The sequence below is a fragment of the Panthera leo genome, chromosome C1 (genome assembly GCF_018350215.1).
Source record: "Panthera leo isolate Ple1 chromosome C1, P.leo_Ple1_pat1.1, whole genome shotgun sequence".
NCBI lineage: Eukaryota > Metazoa > Chordata > Mammalia > Carnivora > Felidae > Panthera > Panthera leo.
In genome coordinates this window covers 212570899-212595060 of record NC_056686.1, presented here as the reverse complement: position 1 = coordinate 212595060, position 24162 = coordinate 212570899, and the positions used below count along the sequence as shown (strand labels likewise).

Sequence of the window (24162 nt, the reverse complement as noted above, 5' to 3'; positions counted from 1 at the left end):
CTTGAATAAGTCGGTCCAGGACCACCACCTCCCCTTTAAAAACAACAACAACAACTACAACACACGCACACATACACACATGCCACCCTCCAACCAGGTGAAAAATCCCCGGCGATTAGTCTGTAACAAATATTGACACGAAGGGGAAAAAAAGCATGTTGAAATGTATTAGAATCAGAACCTGTACAAAAAAAAAAAAAAATTAAAATATAACCTGAAACAGTCAAGTTCAGAAAGGCCAGTCAAGTCCTTTTCTCTTGCCAGGAGAATGTCGTCATCAGAGGGCCCTGGGTCATCAGCCAAGGAGGGGCAGAAAGAGAGAAACAGAAGCAGCAACAGGTCCTTCACCAGACAGAGGGGCCTGGGCACTGCCATCCCCAGCACGGACACAGCCGGGAGGGATTAAAGATCTTGGGGGGGGGGGGGGGGGGGGCAAGTGTCGGCAGACAGTCCCGGGCGGCAGCTGGGGCCTTCGCACCGAAAACCAGTCTGAGTGGTCAGGGGCAGCAGGAAGCGAGGCCAGCAGAGAACACCAACCCGGAAGAAACTTCTGCCACCCAGCAGACCCACAGCGCCCTCCACTGGTGCTCAGATTCCAGAGGTTAGTGCTCCCAATGGATGAGAGATTGGAGCTGGGCTTAAGAGGCTGAAAACCCGCAGGTTTAGTAAACATAGCCCAGCATCACATCCCTCCGTGGCCTGATCGGAGCTGCCAACAAGGGATAAGGCAGGAGAGGGGAAACAAAGCATTTGATACCTGGCTAGAGATCACCTGCACCAGTGTGGGAACTGTGGTACATGGGCTGGAGAAGGCACACCCCCCTCCTCACGCAGAGAGGGGCCTCCTCCGCAGTCATCCCTGTGGGCCGGCTAAAGCTGCCTCCGGCTTATGACCAGCCTGACAAAATGACATGGAGCAAAAGAAAAACTGGGAGGGAGACAAGCCCTTACACAGAGACGAGAACCTCCTGGAGGAAAGCTGGGCAGTGTCTGACCCTGTTGGGATGGCATCAGTGGAGCCCCTGAGTCTGAAGGAACTGGGGGAGGAGGGAGGGGGTGAGGGAAGGATTAACGGTTCTTCTGGAACAGTACCAACAGGGTGGGAGGCGCTGGTGAGGGGACGGGCAGGTCTGGAACTCACTGAAGGTAGAGAGGGGAGGAAATAGGCCCTTGGTGTCCCCTCCCCACCTGACCCAGGCCTGGTGAGTGCCAGCTGCCCCAGCCGGCCCTAGTGGCGGCTGGAGACCAGACCTTTCACTTTGGACATCTTCTTGGTGGGCTGCCTCTGCTCAGCGTGAGGGGGACACTCCCGTTCAGCCAACTGCTGCTCCATCTCCTGAGCCGAGGAGGAGGCGGTGGCTTTGAGTGTCTTCTTAATGTTGGTAACCTGCAGGGAGACACAGGATTAAGGTGCTCAGCCTCTAAGTGCCAGAAACTCACTGAAACCTGTTCTCATTGTACTGGGGGCCACCCAGGGAAGAAATCAGAATCCTCTGCAAGAAAATCTGAGATTATCTTCAGAAACCCAGATGAGGAGAAACAAGCAGGGGCCACTCATAGAAGATACGTGGAAATGAATCACGCAAAAAAAGGAACTAACACTTTCTTGGTTGAAAAGAGTGAATATGGGGCGCCTGGGCAGCTCAGTCAGTTAAGCATCCGACTCTTGATTTTGGTTCAGGTCATGATCATGCGGACAGAACGGAGCCTGCTTGGGATTCTCTCTCTCCTGTCTTTCTGCCCCTCCCCCTGCTCGCTCGCTCTCTCAAAATAAACAAACTTAGAGAGAGAGAGAGAGGATAAACCAGTGGAAGTGGACCATCTGACAAAGAGGTACAACACACCAGGTTAAAATGGCCTTAGAAACAAAAAGGAGGTCCCAAGAATGCAATAGTCAGCTAACCACTGGCTCATGTATGAAACTAAAAATGCTTTCATAGGAACTTTGGGAATACAGCTCCACGAGCCTTCTGGAATAAACAACTAGTGGATGAAATTTAGCCAACCAAGTGACAAATGATGAAAACACAGCAAAAGGACCGACAGACAAGATTACGCTAGGTTTCAGCATACCTTTCTTCACTTAACAAAGGAGGGCTCAAAAATATTTAAGCAACTTCTGAACATTTTCCACATCAGAATATATGTCCTTGGTAACATCTGCGTATTGTTATTAAGAATGTTCTACAATTTTTAAATTAGTTCCCAGTTTGCTTTGCACTTAGGTATAGCGCTGCTATGAACAGTCTCCTATGTTTACCTGTTCGTACTTGTGTGACCAGCTCTGGAGGGCATATTCCTAGAAGTGAGCTTTCCAGATCAAAGGGTTGGCACATTTTACATTTTAACAACTATCATTATCTTGTGGAAACTGATTGCACCACCCTGTACTTCTACCAACTGTGTCCTCCTGTGCCTGTTTATATACACATTCCCCAACAGCCGTTCTAAAAGATCCTTTATGGGACGCCTGGGTGGCTTGGTCGGTTAAGCGTCCGACTTCGGCTCAGGTCATGATCTCATGGTGAGTTCGAGCCCCACGTCGGGCTCTGTGCTGACAGCTCAGAGCCTGGAGCCTGTTTCAGATTCTGTGTCTCCCTCTCTCTCTGCCCCTCCCCTGTTCATGCTCTGTCTCTCTCTGTCTCAAAAATAAATAAACGTTAAAAAAAAATTAAAAAAAAAAAAAAGATCTTTTATGCTTTTGCCCTTCAGCCAGATGAGAGGAAGAAAAACGGGAGGAAAAGCATTGGAAGGAAGAAGAGAAAGTAAAGATGTTTCCCCAGTTTGACGGCCCCCATGTTTTCTGGGAAGCAGGCCTGGCTTGCTATAAAGAAGGGAATTGTGGGGGTCAAAAGTTCTCAGCAGTTAGACTACCAGGAGCTGGAATAAGAGGCAGTTCAACCCAGAGATGAAACAATCCTGTGACTGAGGCCAACACCAGGCTCTTGCAGATCTATCATCTGCAGAATGAGCCTTGACTAGATTAAAGCTCATCATTTATTTTGGTTTTTGTTGTTGTTTTGTGATGAAGGAACAGCCACGCCCTAAACTGATGTCACCCTGATCAACATTATAACCTTTCTGAAAGGACGGTGAACAGAGGGCTGTGGGCTGGGACACTGAAGACACAGGGCAGCCTAAGTCAAGTGTGGCTTCGTCCTGTGTCCAGTCAGTCCAAGACATGCCATCTCGAACCCCAGGCGGCAAACGTCCCAGGGCGTCACTGCCTGCTTTGGGATCTCTTGTTCAGGAGAGTTACTTGGGGATAGAGTAGAGAAGAATCTGAAGCAAATGGATGGCCTGCCACTTTTATCTTGTAAAAGAGATATTTAGGTTTTGTTTGTTTTATTTCAAGGCGTATTTTGGCTGCCAAGGTAGGTCCACCAATTAAACCTGTTGTGGCCGCGTGGAACAATCAGGACAAATCCACTTCCTCTTTCACAGAGCCACCCTTCAAATGATGGCAAACATCCCCAATGACTTGTCTTTTTTGGCCTAAGTGTCCCTGGCCCCTTCCAATTTTCTTTGAGTAGCTAGCTGGCAGGCCATCACATCTCATTTACCAGATGACCTAGAGTTTGTCAAGCCCCACAAACCATGGGCCTCAGGAACTTTCAAATGGGACTGTACCCGCTAACAAGACTGCAGCCTAACTCCATCAGAGACCTTAAAGATTCAAGCCAAAGGAGGGAGAAGAGCCTCCTGGGGGAGGAAAACTTTTGGCTGTGGGGCAAAGGTGGACGAGAGGAAGCAGAGTAACAGCTTGGGAAGGTCAAAGATGAGGAGAGCAGCAAGTGGTGAGAATGAGCCTCCAGGAGGAAGCAGGGGCACCCTGTACTCTGGCAGCCGCCAGACTCAATATCCATCACTAACTTAACCCCCTGGGATTCTCTACAGAATGGAAAGCAGCTTACTTTGCCCAGTTACGGTTTTTCACCTACATGCCTGGAACACAGCCTATTTTGTGAATGTAGCAAGAGCTATACGCTGACATTCCGTAGAACATCAGACATAAGCACATTCAAATGTGAAGAAAAATACATTCCAAAATCAAATATAAATGAAAAGGTGTTTCATATTGTTTCAGCTAATCATTACCTCCCCTCCAGATTGTTGGCTGCGAGATAAGGAAATAGCTCACAATGTTAATGTTCTATCTCCCCCAGGTATGATGGAATTGTAACTAATATGTATCACTTCTGTGAAAGGCAGAAAGGAGAGAAGACTCCTAAGCAGTTTATGATGGGACTGACTTCACTAATAGGGAAGGCTCTCAAAACTAATATTCACCAGAAAAAAGCTGCTGTTATAAGATTTGGGGGGAAAAAAACATCAAGTTTTTCCCTCTGAGAACAAGCAATCTAATTTAAGGAGAAATAAAAGATCAACTTAGTTGAAAAAAATGCCAAAAAAAGTTGGGTTGAGGATAACAGAAGCATAAGTACAAGCAGAATATGACAGAATTACACATTCATTCTTAATAGATTTGTTTTCAAGTCAACAAACTGGGATGCCTGGGTGGCTCAGCGTCCGACTTTTGATTTCGGCTCAGGTCATGATCGCACGGTTCCTGGGATTGAGCCCTATCGGGCTCTGCACTGACAGCATGGAGCCTGCTTGGGATTCTCTCTCTCCCTCTCTCTGTCCCTCCTCTGCTCATTCTTGGATGTGCACGCTCGCCCACTCTCTCTCTCAAAATAAAAACAAACAAACAAACAAAAAACAGCTAGCCTTCCGTGTGCCTTAAGCTGGGGAATGGTCAGTAAGTATCCTACACAGAGTATGCATGTACTGAATGGAAAACTGACAAGGCTCTGGGTTTTGACCATGTTCCTTCTCTCCTCATACTGGTCTGTTCCAGGTTTTCTAAAAGACTGTTAAGTCAGTAGACTGTTTTAATTGGTGGTGGAAGTGGCCTTGGTATTTTTCTCAAATTTCTTTCTCTCAAAATTTAATTAAATTATCACCACCACCTGGTGGCAGCATCAGGCTCTGGCAGCAGGAGTAACCTCAGCTGTGGTTTTCCAACAAATCCATGTGCACAGGTCCTTTTTTTTTTTTTAATGTTTATTTATTTTGAGACAAAAACAGAGAACATGAGTGGGAGAGAGCAGGGGGGAGAGGGGGGAGAATCCCAAGCAGGCTCCATGCTGCCAGTGCACATCCTGACGCAGGCTACATCTTTGCAAACCGTGAGATCGTAACCTGAGCCGGAATCAAGAGCCAGACGATTCACCTACCTAGCCACCCAGGCGCCCCTCTCTTTTTTGTTTTAATATCTGTAATTTAAGGAACCCACACTGTTCTCAAGTATTGGTCATGGCTCAACATTAGTCAGTGCCTTCTTTCATCAGATGCCATTTGTCACAGAAATAAACTAGAACCACTCAAAATTCTAAAATTAATATCATTCATTTTTGCTAGTGACCACACTCCAAGCCCACCACCTACCACACTATGAGCAACAGTCTGGGCACAATGGGGCAGCCAGCTACTAATCAGGTTACAATATGGTTTGCTTCACACAGGCCACCCCAAGTCAGGCGGGCACGGTTCACCTCCAAACCTCATGTTTCCACGGTTTGATTTACAGAGAAGTATCAAGGATAGGAGAGAGTGCTCAGCCCTTCCTACTTTGCTGAGACATCAGTCTCAGCTCAGAGAAGAGGTCACCATATTTAAGAGGGGAATTATACAGATTAGAGAAACAGCAGGCTTTCTATCCTAATTGTATATGTTGTTGGCTAGTGCTAAATTAAATGTAGTTCATACTTCTATGGCTAGAAGTAGGGTTAAAAATTAATGCACTGGGGGCGTCTGGGTGGCTCAGTTGGTTAAGCGTCCGACTTCAGCTCAGGTCACGATCTCACGGTCTGTGAGTTTGAGCCCTGCATCGGGCTCTGGGCTGATGGCTCAGAGCCTGGAGCCTGCTTCCGATTCTGTGTCTCCCTCTCTCTCTGCCCCTCCCCCGTTCATGCTCTGTCTCTGTCTCAAAAATAAATAAACATTAAAAAAATATATATTTTAAAAAATTAATGCACTGAACCAATTCACAGACCTGGTAGGTATGTACCTACAAGCATGTAGGGGGCTGTGTGTATCCAAAATAAATTTGTTCTAGTTCATGAAAAGTCTAGTTCAGCAGTCCACCGACACATAGGGTGTACCAGAAATATTCAGTACAACAAACATTTCAGCACCTACTACGGGTCAGGCATGTGACAAAGAGATGGTCTTACATAGACAAGAGAGGTTTTATTTTCAAGGAATACATATGACAGAGTAAGGGAAATCTTCAAATTCCACGAGTCCCCCTTTGAAACCTGACTGAGACTGGGTGGCTCAGTTGGTTAAGCATTCGACTTCGGCTCAGGTTCATGATCTCACACTTTGTGGGTTCAAGCCCCATGTCAGGCTCTGTGCTGACAGTACACAGCTTGCTTGGGATTCTCTCTCTCTCCTTCTCTCTCTGCCCCTCACCCACTCACACTTTTTCTCTCTCAAAATAAATAAATAAACTTAAATAAAAAAAAAAAAAAAAGAGGAGCGCCTGAGGGGGGCTCAGTCAGTTAAGGGTCCGACTTCTGCTCGGGTCATGATCTCACAGTCTATGAGTTCGAGACCCACATCATGCTATGTGCTAACAGCTCAGAGCCTGGATCCTACTTCGGATCTGTGTCTCCCTCTCTCTCTGCCTCTCCTCCGTCTGTGCTCTCTCTCTCTCTCTCTCTCTCTCTCAAAAATAATAAAAAAAGAAAGAAAGAAAGAAAGAAAGAAAAGCACATCTACATCTACATATTTCTTATGTTTCTTAAGTATAACTCTGGGTCCCATTCTGCCATAGTCTTGGCCACCTGATTTATAAAACCCATTAAATAACATTAACACTTCAAGCTCCATCACACTAGAAAAGGACTTTCAATGCTAAAATGTTTATCTTATGGGCTCCAAATTCTGAGGTCTCCCTACAGGTGTCCCGGCCACAGGCACACAAACTCCCATTAATCCAAAGGCTAGAGCCTATGTCTTTCGGACAGGTTAAAAGTGTCAGGAACAACTAGGTGTCACTAAAACCACAATCACACACTTTTAACTTCACCTGCTTTTCACCTGCCAAATGTTTTCCCTTTCTTCCTTTTTTCAATGTGAAATCTATCATGCATGTCAAAAGGTTATCACACGTATAGTTTAAAGAATAAAGTGGACACTGTGAGCCTATCACACGGCTTTAAGAAGCAGAACAGAACCAGGGCCTTGAAGCTCCATGCGCCCCTGCCCCCTGCCCCCCTCCTCCATCCCGCCAGCTAACCACCATCCCCTCACCCATCTCGAAGACCTATCCCCAAACTCGTTTCTTTTACTCCACAGCTGCAGAATGCATGTGTACTGCGGAAGGACAGCATTCTCCACTCTCCCAAGCCTGCTCACCCTCTGGTAACCAGGAATCAGAAAGGAGACAGAGAGCATCAAAAGCAGGGACCACGTCATACTCATCTCTACCCCACTAGCCCAGTGCCTATCTGTTGGTGACTGTTTCACCTGCGCCAAGAATCGCAAGATGAAGGAGCAAACAGGGATACCCTGGAGCAAGTAACAAATGTTCTCTTCCTTACCTCGGCCTCTACCTGCTGCTGAGTTCGGCTGTGGTTCTCCTTGTACTGGTTGGCTCTCAGAACTTGCTGCTCGATGCCCAGCAGAACTGCTTCGCAGCCATCACACCTACAAAGGAGATAATGGGCTCTGAGCCACAGAAAGGTCTGGGAGCTCTCCACCTCTCCCAAATCTCCCTCCCTAACCCCTTATGGGGACTTCCTTTAACACCCTGTCTGCCAAGGAGGGCTCTTGTGCTTCACTCCTTCCAAGACCAGTGTTTCTGAATACAAAACACAAGGCACCTGGAGACAAACACGGAGGATGTGGGATGGTTTCCTAGAACACAGCTTGAATTTCAACCTTTGTCTCCAATGGGAAAGGCTTACAGAATGTGCCCTTAAAGAGACTAGGACAGCCCTTACAGGTAGAACAGATTCACCGCTTTTCTCAAAGGAAATAATGATTTTCTAAAAGCCTCCCATTTTAAAGATTGCCCCTTTCCTCAGAAGTTTGTTACTTCCTAATTGCCATCCCCCTTATTTCATTTCCCAACTTTTTATTTTGAAAATGTTAAAACCTAAAAAAAAACTTGAAAGAACAGTACAATACCCATTTACCCTCTACCTAAAAGTCAACAGGTGCAAACATTCCGCCATATTTGGGGTACTGTTCTACCTAACAATTTTGTTTTAAATCTAACTCAGTGCTTTAACATAAGCTTTAAGAACCTGGACTGGCAGGGGCGCCTGGGTGGCTCAGTCGGTTAAGCGTCCGACTTCGGCTCAGGCCATGATCTCGCGGTCTGTGGATTCGAGCCCCGCGTAGGTTCGAGCCCCGTGTCGGGCTCTGTGCTGACAGCTCAGAGCCTGGAGCCTGTTTCAGATTCTATGTCTCCCTCTTCCTCTGACCCTCCCCTGTTCATGCTCGCTCTCTGTCTCAAAAATAAATAAATGTTAAAAAAAAAAAAAATTAAAAAAAAAAAGAACCTGGACTGGCAAACATCTTGGGATGGGGTTAGGATGGCACCTCTAGGTGGAAACACAGTGAAGCCAGACTATGGATGTGAGAACAGTGTCAGCCATCTCAAAGATGGAGTAAGAGCCAACACCGGTAGGGCTAGAGGCCTGGATTGTACTCCAGCTAGAGCACTTCCACACAAGGGGCGTTTTCTAAGTTTTTTCCCCCCATTTACTCTGACTGAAGACTTTTACAGTATTTTGAAAGTTCCTGCCTGTGTCAGAAAGGTGTTTGGGGTCATACCTGGGACAGAACCTGGGGTAAAGGGTAGACAACACATACCCTGGGGTCCAATAGTAGCTGAAGGAGGGAAACTTGGGGGGCTGTGAATGTGGGGTGGGGGTGGGAAGTCAAAGCTGAGCCATTCATGCCTGGAAAGTTTCAGTCTGTTTTAAAGAAGACAATTTCAGGGGTGCCTGGGTGGCTCAGTCGGTTAAGCATCCAACTTCAGCTCAGGTCACGATCTCACAGTTCATGAGTTCGAGCCCCGTGTTAGGCTCTGTGCTGACAGTGTGGAGCCTGGAGCCTGCTTCGGATTCTGTGTCTTCCTCTCTCTCTGACCCTCTCTGGCTCGTGCTCTGTCTCTGTGTCTCTCTCTCTCGTAAATAAATAAACATTAAAAAAAAATTTTTTTTAAATGAACAAAAAAATAAAAAATAAAGAGGACAATTTCCCTATCCCTTGCACAAAGCTTGAGTGCTCTGCTTCGTGATCTCCAACAACACCACGTGCCTGCTTGGGGACATGCTCTCCTGACCTCCAACTACGCCCTAACCCTGCCCTCCTTCAAAACTCAGCTAGAACCTCTTCTCCAACTAGTCCCACGTAGCTTTGTAAGCTCCAAATCATTTCAATAACTTCATAACAAATCCTTCTAGAACATGCAAAGCTATTGCAAACATCAAATCCTATTAACATAGAGAACATGCAAAAACAAAATAAAATACAGAACATGCAAATGCCCCCCTTCTTTTTACATACCAGACGTTATCAAACAGTCTATGTGTACATCTTGTGTTCCAACTTAGAATAACCCATTCCTTGTCTTCATGATCCCTCACAATGTTTTGCCAACACTAGCCCAAGGTTACTGATGCTGAACATGGGTTCTCTTATCCAAGGAATCTGATCAACACTAACTTCCTGAGCTTCATCAAGCTCAGAGGCTGAGTTTGCAAAGCACTGGATCCACGTCAGAAGCCAGGTCTCAGAGGCTCCAGCTGCCAAGACTACCATCCAATAGTCCCCCCACTGCAACAGGACAACCAAGGCCCTGGGAGGCCTGCAGTGACTCCTGCTGCCACACAGCTTTAGTCACAAATGCAGCCCAACCCCCTGGCTTACTGTCCCAAGGCTCCAGCTCCCAGGCAGCCCCAGCTGACACTGGAAGACATTTCCCCAAGCGGAGGCACGAATGGCACACCCCTCCTTCTTTCAGCCTCACCATTCATGCAAGGTCTTGACAATATTATTGATATCCTTCTTTCGGATGTCACGGCCAATGCAAAAATCCACTTCCAGCAGCTGGTTTCTCTGGTCCAGCTTGCCCTGGATGATGTCAGTATAGACAGCCTCAATGATGAGGTCTTCCAGTTCCCGGAGATTCCGCATCTCCAGGTCCTTCAGCAGCACGGAGTAGGGGATACACTGTAGATAAAGCCATGTGATATTTACAAAAACTGCTGACAAGCACTAAAGAAAATGCAGGTGTACACCTGCCTCGGGGCTTTGGGAAATGCAGTCTGGTTGTAGTTATTAACATCTGTGGCAATAAGACATGGATAAATGAGCTGTGAGACCTATAGGATCCAAACAAGACCCAGAGCCTCTAGGAATGCATTCTCCTAGATTCTCTACCCCTGGACTTCACCCAGACTTTAGCTTTCATGTTGTGAAGCACTCTTAGAAAGTGTCCGAAACAAGAAAGGGAAATACTCAGTGTGTGCCACTCTGCCACCTTCTGGAAGCTTGCAGACTTGACATAAAATGCCAGATCATCAAAAAACTCCAAACAATTTCAGACACTGGAGAGAACTGGCTGCCTGCCCAGGAAAGCACAAGCAAAAAACATTTGCAAGCTAACATATCCACCTACAGGTAGCCAGTGGGTACTGCATCTGTTTTCTCAGACTTGCAACCAATGTCAGTGCCCCAACAACAGTCCCTTACTGGGGTACACCAACATTTTGCATTTCTCCAAGACAACTGTATATCTAAATATCCACTTTTGTGGACACATCACTACTAGTGTGGAAATTAACACAACAATCAAATCTGCAAAATCAGACAGGAGGAAGAGGTATACAAAAAAGAGAGTAACAGCAAACACTGCTAGGGAGATTTTTAATAACTAAAGGTATAGATGGGTTTATAATGACAGGTTGCAGAAAGAGGAAAAAAAAGTTACCCCTAAAATTTGCTACACTTGGGAAGTCCATGATCAGGACAAAAAGAAAGATCAGGTCCTCATTTCCTAACAAAACAGCCATCCCACCTGAAATGCCAGGCTGAGAATCAGAAATTTGTGACTAGACCAGGGAAAATGATCTCAGCAACTGAAATGGCAATGCAAGAACAAATCTACATCTCTCAAGCTCAATCACAAAGGGGAAATGTAAAGGGCAAACCTCTTCCGATGGCAAAGCACTACAAAAACTTTGACAGTTATGCCAAGGTTGGGCAGAGAGCCAAAATCAACTATAAATTAATGGAATCTGGATCTTCTTTGTTAACGGCTATGAGAAGCTGGCTGCAAGGCCTTTTCTAAATTGAGTGGGGCAGAGACCTCAGAGAGATGATGAAGTAGTTTTCTTATAGAAAGTTAGGGTCTAAAGATAGCATATAACGTAAAAATCCAGCTTAGTATAATTAACCTTGACAATCCCCAGAAGAAGGCCACATATTAAAAACCTAGTCTCGGTAAGTCCAACAAAGCCAGTTTTTCCTCCAGCACTGGCACAATTCACTGTGCACTGAGCAACAGATGGAAGTGGTTAACCTGCCTTGAGATGTCCTGCTGTTTGAAAAACTACGTCTCCCTTTAGTACAGCAAAATGCTCACACGGAGTGAGTCACCACAGCATGCCAGAACTGAGACCTGCTGATTCACAATGTCTCCTGGGCATACTTTTCCTGAATGAAATGGTGAGTAGTTGTCTAATTGTTATCTTTTCTTCTTTTGTCCTTTGCCAAGCAAATTTTATGCATTTATGACATGACTACCGTGCACAGCTAGCAGCTCGCACACTGATGCCAGTGCGACACCCGCCTGAGGGTGAGGAGCAAGACGGGAAAGAGTTCAGGACTGTACCTTCATTCTCGACGCCAAGCTCACGATGGTTAGGTGCTTCAGCTTGTTCTGCTGAGCTGTGCTCAATTCTGGCAGGCTCTCCTTGTTGGCTGCTCAGTCCCACCCACCACAAAAATCAAGACACAAAATAAAATTAGAATTTCTTTACCGAACAAGCTTACCAACTCCCCACATGAAATCTACTATTGATTCACTGTCATGACTCTGCACTTATTCATGAGACAAATGTTCCACGAGCACCTCCTGTCTTCTTTGAAGGACTATGTGCTCCTGAAAAGCCAGGCATGAATGCACAAAATGACAGGACAATCATCTTAATCTATCTGTGCCCTTTGTGACATTCAACCAAGCTCAACACGTCTTCACTGGGAATCTGTTACGTGCAATGCACTGTCCTAAGTGATTCAGAGACGTCAAGGATAAATTAGATGGGCTTTGTCAGGGCTGCTGCGCTATACAACCCCAGGGATAATAACCACCAGACTCGTGCAACTCAATGGCCTTGGACTTGTCCTCGGTCTTACAATCAGGTATTTCAACAGCTACAAGTCCAAGACAGAAATACTAGAAGAAAGGTACAAACCACCAGAAGAGAGCCAGAGAGTGAGGAAGAGGAGGAGAGGCAGAAAGGGAGAGAGAGGCAGGCAGGGGAGAAAAGGAAAGAAACAGAAAGGGAGAGAGCAAGTGAGTGCAATCACATTGAGGAGGTACAGGAAAGGAAAACAAAGATGGAGTTTGAGATGAGCTTTGAAGACTGGGCAAAATTTTAGTAATAATAATAACAGCAGCAAAGGCAGCAGCAAAGACCATGTGTACACACACACATGCAGTTAATCCTTCACAACGACCTCACAAGATAGTTCCCAAATGCCTTCAATTCCTTATCTGTAATCCTGGATTCCAAAAAGGTGAATCCAAACTAATTTTTTTTCTTGAGCATGGTGCTGAAATCCATCTGGTGGCAATTCCTGACCTGAATTGATGCAGGCTTTTAACCCTACTTGTTGTAAGTATCCATTTGTTTAGCTGAAAAACTGAATGTGTTTTGACTACAGGTGCTGTCCACGTCTTGAAGCGTGTTACATAAAAAGGTATATATGTATCATATTACCTCTTTAGAGTCCCCAAAATTCTAAATTCTGAAACATCTAGCCCAAGGAGTGCATGTTCAATTGGATTTTCCCCGATCTTTCAAATTATTAGTAACCCAATCTAATTTTACCCCAAGTTGAGATAAAAATATTGACTAGAAGGCGCCCAAGACATCATCCTTGCTCTCTTTCCCTCTCCCTCCCCCAACTTCCCATTCCTGCTCACCAGTGCACCTCACAAGTCCACAAAGCTTCAGCCCTGAAATTCCTTGGAAACCAAATAGAGTGACATAAGAAAAGTCTTTGGAAGATCTTAACCAACTCACCTATGTAATCTGGGTATGTTCCATAGGCAAACAGGTTCAGCAACTGCAAATATGCAGCATTAGCTCCTTCTGCAAGCTGAGGAAGAAAAAATAAAAGAGTTCACAGACGTCTACCAGTCACTGCAGGGTTCAAGCAAAGGATGATGATCGTGTGCCTCAGTTGACTGTTTCACTAGATGGTCCCTGAGGTTCCTTCCAACTCTGATTCTTTGGAAAAAAATAAAATTTAATTTTAAATTTAATTCTTCTCTCTTAGCAATACGTGTTTTACGCACAGCATACCCAAGTAACTACTTCTGTCTGTCCATCTCTCTCTCTCTCTCTCTCTCTCTCTCTCTCTCTCACACACACACACACACACACACACACACACACACACACACACACACACAGGAGTTAGTACTGGAAGCAGTGCAGGTTTTCTCAGGATTTCCTTGCCATTAAAACAAAGAGTGGAGCAGCCTTGTCTACATACCACGTTGGTGGGTACAACACTAGCCACTATCAGTCCAACCTGAACAAGGTGTAAGGCAGGTTCCGAGGTTCGGGACCACGCAAGTAGAAGAAGCGCTAGGAAAGATTAGCACAGCATAAAATGTAACACAAGAGCCCAGGTGGGACAGGAAACCACAATATCAGGCAGCTTCAAATAAAAACATTCACTAAAATTACTTATTCCTCACTAAAATGGCAAAGAGTCATCTGTGGAAGTAAAACAGAGATACTAATCCGTCTGGAACTGCTCTGCTCTGTTGTTGGTTAACTGGGTGTTTCTTTTACTTACAAATGTGTACCTGTTACTCCATAAACTCCATATACCAAACTCCATAAAGTAGTACCCAAGGAGTATTCTGTGGATACTGACAGTAATACTACTTAATTTGACCTATCTTTTTATTGGGACGCCTGGGTGGCTCAGTCAGTTAAGTGTCCGACTTTGGCTCAGGCCATGATCTCTCAGTTCTTGAGTTCAAGCCCCGCGTCGGGCTCTGTACTGATGACAGCTCAGAACCTGGAGCCTGCTTCAGATTCTATGTCTCCATTCTCTCTGTTCCTCCCCAACTTGCTCTCTCTCTCAAAAATAAACATTAAAAAAATTTTAAAAGAAAATAAACTATCATTTTATTTTATTTTATTTTATTTTATTTTATTTTGTAAGTTTATTTTGAGAGAGAAAGTGCGAGCAGGGGAGGAAGAGAGACAGGGAGAGAAAGAATTCCAAGCAGGCTCCACACTGTCAGCACAGAGCCTGATGTGGGGCTCAAACTCACAAAACCATGAGATCATGACCTGAGCTGAAATCAAGAGTCAGTTGCCTAACCAACTGAGCCACTAAGGCGCCCCTAACCATCTTTAAAAAAAAAAAAAAAAGGTTCCAAGAACTACATCCATAATTTCAGATCACTGAAAAACTACTAGTGTTCCCAACTCACATACAGAAAAACAAACAAACAAAAAAAACAAACTGTGGGGAGATAGAGGTGATTTGCTCAGCACCCGCATGAGAACTCTCACATCCTAATAACCTAGTCTACCCTATCAGGGTTATCAAGAACTTCTTGAGGTCCTGAATCAGAGGAGGAAGAGATCATCAAACGTAGCCCCTACTTTTCAGACAGATGATTACAAAACTAACCCTAAAAGACTATTTTCTCTAGAGTAGATACTCCAAAACTGCTCCCACTGGCCTAAATCAATGTCTTTCTCACTTTAATTTCCATCCATCTCCTCTTAGCCAATCTTCCTTAGTTACGAAACCACCACTTGACATATTCATTTAGGCTTTTCATGAACCTGAAGGAACATATTACCCCTTTGTCATCTCTTCTGTTGATAAAATGATGAACTATCAAACCATAAAAAGACACGGAAATTTAAGTGCATATCACTAAGTAAAAGAAGCCAATCTGAAACAGCTACATACTGTATGATTTCAACTCTATGACATTCTGGAAAAGTCAAAACTAGGAAGCCAGTAGAAAGATCAATGGTTGCCAGGGATTAAGAGGGGAGGGAGGGATGAAGAGGCGGAAAAAGAGGATTTTTAGGGCAGAGAAATTACGCTGCATGACACTGTAACGGTGGACACATGTCATTACACATTTCTCCAAATCCACAGAATGTACAACATCAAAAGTGAACCCTAATGTAAACTACGGTGTTTGGGTGATAATGTGTCACTATAGGTTCCACACTGGCTGGGGATATTGGTAATGGAGGAGGCTATGCATGTATGAGGGCAGGGATATATTGAAAATCTCTATACTTTCCTCTCAATTTTGTTGTGAATCTAAAACTGCTCTAAAAAATAAAATCTATTAAAAAAAAAAAACAATAACAACCTAGCTTTAAAAATTTTTCTTCACAGGATTCCTTTTACATCACTGGTAAATTAAAATTTGACTATAAGCCAACTGTGTGTCAAGCTATATATTAAGTGCTAAGGAAACAATGAGGAGCACCAGAGACCTTACCCTTACTGAGCTCACAGTCCAGCAAGCAAGGCTGACACTAAATAAAAATTCACAATTAAAAAATAAAAGCGGCTCTTTCGGTCTCCGGCTGCCATAGGGAGACAAGATGATGCAGGTCCATACATCAGCAATGGACAGCCACGGGGAACCGCTCCAGTTTCCTAATCAAGAGGAACAGCAGACGTGCAGCAGTGAGTCCCACAGCCTGACGGCCCACACCTCTCCTACGAGGGGCTGATTCACCACAAGGCTGCGGACACGGAGCCAGCAACTGCCAGCCAAGGTGTCCTAGTGGTCATGAAGTGAAGAACCAGTCGGCAAGAACCCACTACCTCCTATATGTGGACCACCATCGACAAGAATGCCGCCCTCAGCAGCATGGTGCACACAGCGAGGCGCACGCAATCCACAAGAACGAGCACCACACAGATCTGTGCACGGCGGCCATCCGTAGAGCCAGCGGCCGTCCACAGAGCCAGTGGCCATTGGCAGCGCCAGCACCATCCTAGGCAGCCAGAGGGAAGTTGTGATGGGGAAGAGTAAGCTCACCCACCCTCCAAGAGCTTCTGAGCACAACCCCCAAAGTAATAAAGATGTCACCAGACTTTTCAATCAGTTAGTCAACACAAAATTATCAATCAATAAATGTAAAAGTATCCAAAGTGAGAAGCAGAGATTGAAAAGTATAGGTTGCTTCACAACTCTTTGTTCTACCTGGTCATTCTTCACCAGTCTTCTCATTTTTAAGGCACAATAACCAAAATTAGATACCCAAAGTTTTAAGGACAACAATCAATAAAAAAAAAAAAAAGTAAACAAAGCAAAAAGGACTACTTCCCAGCTTTTCATGTCATATTTTTTTTACATACCAACTTAGTATAACATTGTCCTTTTCATCAGGACAATATATTCCTTCTACAATATATTCCTTCTTCATGCCCAGCTCATTCAACAGCAACCATCTTCTGCTACGTATGTACCTAACCAATCTTTGTCTATATTTGCCCTAGAGGTTTTTGATCCCTGCAAATGCCTGAAACAACCTCTGTTAAATATCAGCCGGTGCTTATACTCTACTTTTCTTATTTATCGGGTTCAATTGGATTTTTCCCCTACCTTTCAAATTATTAGTAACCCAATCTAATTTTACCCCAAGTTGAGATGAAAATATTGACCAGAAGGAGCTCAAGACATCATCCTTGCTCTCCTTTCCTCCCCATCCCCCAAATTCCCATCTCTCCCTCAACAGTGCACCTCACAGGTCCACAGAGCTTCAGCCCCGAAATTCCTTGGAAACCTGGAGAATCACAGGAAGGTTTAGATCAAAGAAGACAGAGAAATTGTTTGGAAACTGCTCTTACCTCCTGCACATTGGCCAGCTCCAGCAGTTCTCCAAAGACATACACTCCAGGAGCCTCCAAGACTTGGCTTATGAGAGCAGTGAGGGCTGAGCCACTGGTACCTTTGGCTAGTAAAATAAACTGTTCTAGGAGGTTACTTGATGGTTTCTGTTCACCTGCCATTCTCTGGCCTTGAGATCTGTCCAAAAGAAAAGTGTTTCAGTCATTCTTCCTTCTCCTTTGCAAAGTCTATGCTTATTTAATGCCAGATCAGACATCAGTAATACTTTAATTTTATAGTATTCAAAAAGAGGGGCGCCTGGGTGGCTCAGTCGGTTGAGTGTCCAACTGCGGCTCAGGTCATGATCTCATGATTTGTACGTTCGAGCCCCGCATTGGGCTCTGTGCTGACAGCTAGGAGCCTAGAGCCTGCTTCAGATTCTGTGTCTCCCTCTCTCTCTGCCCCTCCCCCACTTGCACTGTGTGTGTGTGTGTGTGTGTGTGTGTGTGTGTGTGTGTGTCTCAAAAATAAACAACTAAAAATTCAAAAAGAAAAACAGCTCCTGAGTCCGTATGCTACAGCCACTTTGTGAGACGGACAGGGTTCCACCTAGAGTTAATGGGATTTTGTCCTTGCTCAAAGGTTTGAAACACATTTAGGAAAAACCACTTCATCCCCATCTGGCCCTCTCCCAACAGCAAGCAGCACCTTCTAAGCCCTTAAACCTGACCAGACCCAAAGAAACACACAGGAGTTTCTCAGGAGCGGTTTTATCTACCTCACTTACAGACTCTAGTTAAGAGAGAATCTGGCCCGTACACAGAGGCAGCAGATGTAAGCAAAAGCAATCAGTTACAGCTTTCAGTGTATCAATGGAATCCCACCTACAGCCAGATACAAATGAGGAAAGCCACAAAAAGTAGACAAGACCTCTCATTAAGTCAAAGAAGTCATTTAAGCATAGAAAAAGGGGGGAAATCATATTGAAAGATAAGCAACATATTCAAACTCAGAAAATACATGCTGTGTAAGTCCATAAGGAAAATCCCTCTATTTGACTTCCCACTGCCATATGATTTTACCAACTAGGACTTCAGAATTTGTACAAAATCCTAAGAAAATAAAAAGGTTTGAGAAAACAATGAAGATACTGTACTGCAATCCTGAAGATATCCGGGAGGACGGCCCCTCAATTGTACAATCCAATTACATGCTGGGTGTATGTGAACACACACTGCATACCTACACTGCAGGAGTCCTGCATAAGAAAAGACTACCCCTCCAAGAATGACACATTTTGGGGGTACTAAGACAAAAAGAAGAGAACAATTCCAAGAACTGTTTGGTGCAAGAGAAACTAAGTTTTCCTGTGGAGGCAGGCATAGAGAGCAGCAGCCTTTTCAGAGTATGACAGAAACAATGATGTCGCCTCACTTAGGGTTACGTAAGAACGTCTCGTCGGAAACAGAAACAGTGAAGTGCTAAGGGAATAAAAGTTGCTGAGGAGAAAAGAGGAAAGAGGAGAGGGATGGGGTAGGGTGGGAGAAGGCGGGAGAGAGGTGATGGTTAGGAGAGTAAAGAAAGAAAACCTCCCCTCCAAGCGGACACATGTGGAGGCTGAATGGAAAGGCCTGGGGTGGAGAGGGAGTGGAGAAAAGACAGAAACTTCAGTCCCTCAAAAAAATTCCGGCCTAAGGCGCAACGCCCTTAGGGGCAAAGAGGTAAGAAGACGCAGAGTCGCTTTTTTGTGAAGTGGGAGGGGCGGAGGAGGAGGGGAGATGAGTTCGCGTCGTGGGGGGGGCGCTATTTTGATGGACAGCAGAGGGGCAAAGAGGCAGCCTGTGGGGGTGGGGAAGCGAGAGCAGCCGCGGGTTAGGAACTGAGGGTCGCAGGCTGGGGTGGACTTCAAGGCGGACGGCGTGCTCCAGGCAGGGCCGCGGGTGCGGAGTGAGGGGCCGAGGGGCGCGCTCCCCGGGGCGGGGCCGGAGCGGTGTGGCCGCGGGCTTTCCTGAGGGCTGGCGCTAAGCCAGACGGCTGGGACAAGGCTGGCGCGCCGGGCTCCGCCCTCTCGCCAGCCCCTACCTACCCTCGCCACCTCTCCGTCCTCTCGGTCGCTGGCTCGGCCTCCCGGCGCCTGTCCGCAGGTTGTCAAGCGTCCATGATCGGCCCGGCGTCCGACGCTTTTCTGCCTCCGCCGACCCGTTGCCCTTGCGGCTCCCCCGGAAGCCTCCTGCCGCTGCACTCGAGTTCCGCCCACACTACGTTCCCCCCGCGGCGTAGGCGGCCTCAGATCTCCCGTGCGGCCTGGGCCTGGGCGAGACCGTCAGAGGCGGGTCGTAGCCCAGGAGCCGGGTGGAGAGGAGTCCGAGGAGCGCAGCCTAGGGCAGTACTGGGGCCCAAACCGTCGCCATCACCATCCTGGGCCCGAAATTCACCTCTTTGGCCGAGCTACACCTCAGGAGCTCCCTATGGCGACTGCGGCTACCCAGGGGTACAAAGACCTATTAAGTCTAACAACAGCTACGGCTTATTGTGCCAGGCGCGTACATTGTCTTGTGGAATTATCAAAACTCTATGGCCTGTAGCAGTAATCCGATTTTTCAGATGAGTTAACAAAGCTTAAAAATCCAAAAGCCAGTAAGTAGCAAAGGTTGCTTTGGAACCCAGGCTTCGGAAGCCAATGACCATATTCGTGACCTCTTCAGAATACGTTTTAAAATAAGCAAGAGACGGGTTGAGCCAACAATGGTTCTGTGAGCAAAATGACAGAGGTTGCGTTGCATTTGGTACTCAGCAACTCTCCCGGAAGATGGCTAAGGGATGCGAGGCAGCTGAACACTTAAGCTGGTTCCTTTAAAGCGTATACCACAGACTTTCGAGACTTGAAGAGCCCTGTTTGCCTTTGGTGAAATAGAGTGCAGAAATCAGACAGATGCAAAGGAACCTAGCACCAACTCACTGATCTATTCAAAAGATGTCTTGTTCTAATTTCTATGTTCTGGAAGATTTATATAAAGAGAAGACAAGGTCCTTGCCCTCAAACGGCTTCAATGTGGGAGCGCCTGGCTGGCTCAGTAGGTACAGCATGTGACACTCAATGTGTGGTGGTGAGTTCAAGTCCCACGTTGGGCATGAAGCCTACTTATAAAAAAAAAAAAAATTCAATGTGTTATGAGGATGCTAGGGAAGAGAAAGGCATCTTCCAGGCAAAAAGGCAAAAAAAAATTTATTTTAAGGCAAAAAGTTGGCAGACCATAGTCACAGAGGTTTGCTCTGTGTAGCATACACTAATGCAGAAAAGAAACACGGAGTGTCTGGAACCCAAGGTTCAGGGGTGAGAAATGAGGGCTACAGACCCGGAGTCAGGTCATCAAGGGTCTTCTAAACCATATGCAAGGCACTATACCCAGCAAAAACCTTAATACAGCAAAGTTCCTACCTGGGGGAGCCCACAGCCCCTGAGACAGACAGACCTGTCTGGCTATGACAAACAGTTGCCATAGGCACCCTAGTGATACAGATAAGGCTCTCCTGCCTCTGCTCTGGGAAGAGGTGATTTGAGGCAGGGTTCTAGAGGAGATGAGGCTTGAGTTGAGCATGGAAAAATAAGCAAGAAAATCACAAAAAGGGTAAGCCATGGAAAGGAGTTTTTATTTTATCTTAAGGGCACTGGGGAACTATTTAGGAGTTTTAACCTGTGAAGTGTGAATGATTGCCACTTTAGAATGATCACACTAGCTGCTATAGGAATGGATTGGCTATGCAAAGAGCTGGAGGCCAGGAAACTCTTGAGGGGACACAGTCTAGATAAAATACCGTGAGGTCTTGAACAAAGGCAGTGGCAGTTGGGCATGAAAAAGAAGGGATGTTGTTGGAGACATTTAGACCATAGAATCTATTGGACTGGGTGACCAGCTGAATGCAGGTATAGGGGAGGAGGATATTACCCAGGATTCTGGCTGAGTAGGCCAGACAGAGCTGTCTTGGAGGTGGTGTTAAGTGAAAAGGGCGGCAGAAAAGAAGAGGCAAATTTGGCGGTGGAAGGAAAACAACTAAGTTCTGTTTGAGTTCATAAATATTCTGGCAGTGCCTCCACTTCCTCCAGAATAATGTCCAGACTGCAAGGCTGCAGTGAAAGCCCTTCTCAGTATGCTTCCCTCAACATTTCCAGCTTTGTCTCACCCCACCTTCTTACAGTCCAAACTCCAGGCCTTCCCATGCCCATCACAAGAGGTGTACCTTACCTCTGACACCAGGGTCTATGCTGAAACTTGCTCTCTCTCTTTTTTTAAAAAAGTTTTATTTATCTATTTTGAAAGAGAGAGAGAGAGAGAGCGAGAGCGAGCAGGGGCAGAGAGACAGGGAGGGAGAGAATCCCAAGCAGGCTCTGCCCTGCCAGCGTGCCCAGATGCCCCAGCTCTCTCTTCTTTTTTGCAATGCTCTTCCTTCGTATTTGCCTGTTAAAATCCTACCAACCCTGGCGTGCCTCGGTGGCTCAGTCAGTTAGGCATCTGACTCTTGATTTTAGTTCAGGTCATGATGTCACCACTGTGGGATCGAGCCCAGCATCGGGCTCTGTGCTGACAGCGTGGAGCCTGCCTGGGATTCTCTCTTTCCCTCTTTCTCTGTCCCTCTCCAGCTCACACGCATGCTCTGTCACTCGCTCGCGTTCTCTCTCAAAATAAGTAAATAAACATTAAAAAAAATCCTACCAACCCTGTAGGCAAAGATTTCTTAAACTCAATGCAAAAAGGCACTAGTCATAAAACACTGAACTATTGCACTCCATTAAGAATCGCTGTTTACCAAAGACACCAGTGTGAAACTGAAAAGGCAAGCCACAGACTTGGAAAAGATATTTGCAAAGCCTGTATCAGACCAAGAACTCCATACCCAAACTTTATAAAGAACTACAAATAAATAAGAAGACAAAAAGCCCAAACTAAAGAGTGGGCAAAAGACTTGAACAAGCACTTCACAAAAGAGGACATTCAAATGGTCAAAAAACAAATTAAAAGGTGTTCAACACCAGAGACCATGTAAGAAAAAACTATAAGAGACCACATTTAGCCAAAATAGCTAAAATTAGAAAGACTGACAAGACCCTGTTTTGACAAGGATAAAAGACAACTAGGTTTTTTTTTACATTGCCGGTGAAGGCAAAATGATACAAACCCTTAGGAAAACTGGCAATATCTAATGTTGCTGATCATATGCATACTGTACAAGCCAGCTACTCCTCTCCTAGAAATGAGTGCAGTCTACAAAAAGGAAACCTATAAGAATGAGCATTGCAGCTTTGTTAATAAAAGCCAAAAACTGATAGCTGACAACCTAAATACCCATCAACAGAATAGATAAATATTGCTACATACATACAATGGAATACTAGTAAGCAATTTTTTAAAAAAAAGTCTACTGTTACATATAACATGGATGAATCTCACAAAAATAACTGCTGAACAAAAAATGCCATTTACTCTACATACTAAATGATTACATTTAAATGAAATTCAAGACAAAACTAATTTGTGGTAATAGAAGTCAGAAGAGTGGTTTAGGGGGTGGGAGGATGCAGTGCTGATTGCGGAGGGGCACAGGGTGTTAGAAATCTTGATTTGGGGGATGGTGACACAGGTGTATACATATGCAAAACCTGTGCCCTTCCTGCATATGCCATACCTCATTAACAACAACAAAAAAATTTAAGAGTAAGTTTTTCAGCAGAAAAAAAATCCACCCGTCCTTCAAATTCAAATGCCACCTCCTCCATCAAGTCTTGTCAGCTAGAATTAATCTTTCCACAGAACCCCTGTGGCATTCCGATGACCTTTCCCTTATGACATTTATTGAAGCCCATCTTAAATCTCAGCAGAGTCTCCTTTTTTTCCTAACTAGATGGTTATCTTCCTTGTGGCAGTGACAATGCCTTTCACCCTTTACCGGAAACCTGAAAAGGCTTTTTGTTGAATTACATGGAAGGAAAAATTGGGTGGGTGAAAAGGGGACAGGAAGAGGAAGGAAGGCCTAGGAAAAGAGATAGGAGATCTCTAAGGAAACCTTAGCTTACAGTACAATTTTACCTAGTTCCTGAACTGAAATCACATTAAATGTCACCTTGAGCAACAAAGAACAAATCAAAACACCAAGTCCTTCCTAGACTGAAGATAAACATCACACTCCTTCACTTGCAGGAAATTCACCAAATAAATGCTTACTTAACCTCTGGGTATTTCAACCTGGATGGGGAAACTTCACCAAGCAGAATAATAATCACATAGCCATGCTGCTAAAAATATCGCCACCTTAGTGTGGTGTAAACAGCCCAGACTGCGGATCAGGAGACTTAGGGCCGAATTCTAACTCTATCCCAACTTGCTGTAGCCGGTGGACAATCTCTGAGCCTCTCTGGGCCTCAGTTTCCTCATATGTAAAACGACAGGGGTTGGATTGGCAAATTCTCTTAATATCCCTTCCGGTATGGATATTCTGAGTATACAATCGATATCTCTCCCAGTCCAACGCAGTAGCACACCAGAAACCCCTGCAAAACAAGTAAAAAGCGCCCCAGACCAGCAAACAAGCACAATTTGAAGGAGTCATTTTGTTACATTATCTTCCATGGTTTAATCAGTGTTTTTGTTTGTTGTTTGCAGTCTTACCATGATTTGCAGGAGATTTCTGAGTTCCATGTAAACAGATGTTACCTCTCTGTGGGCTGTCATCTTCTTCTGAGAGTTAACGGGGTCTTCCCGCCTAGTTTCAAGTCTCCGAATTCAGAAACCCCCAAGGCGGAGGACGGTTTATGAATTTGCGCACACTGCGCGGCACACTGGAGTCTAAGTTACAGAGGAACGGGGTGCAGGGAATGCTGGGATTTGTAGTCCCTGGGCCTCTTTGTTGCGTGATGGGATCTGTGGTCCCCCGAGCACTCTCCTGGAATGCTGGGAAATGTAGTCTCTTTCGCATCGCCCAGTGCAACCTGCTGTCATCCCAGAACCTTATTGTGC

General features: G+C 45.4%; 1 protein-coding gene across 2 annotated transcripts; it reads right to left on the bottom strand.

Annotated features, from left to right (window-relative positions):
* Positions 1–419: 419 nt before the first annotated feature.
* COPS7B (COP9 signalosome subunit 7B) lies at positions 420–24036 on the bottom strand. Of its 2 annotated transcripts, none has more exons than XM_042950506.1 (7): positions 23815–24036; positions 17173–17350; positions 13338–13413; positions 11921–12009; positions 10055–10257; positions 7614–7719; positions 420–1387 (listed from the first exon to the last, which is right to left on the bottom strand). In XM_042950506.1, exons 2-7 carry the CDS (start codon positions 17332–17334, stop codon positions 1229–1231), a joined length of 795 nt encoding a protein of 264 aa, XP_042806440.1. In that variant the 5' UTR covers positions 17335–17350; positions 23815–24036; the 3' UTR covers positions 420–1228. The 2 variants fall into 2 exon arrangements, with proteins under 2 accessions (XP_042806440.1, XP_042806439.1); XM_042950505.1 differs by lacking the exon at positions 23815–24036 and adding an exon at positions 19239–19347.
* Positions 24037–24162: the final 126 nt, after the last annotated feature.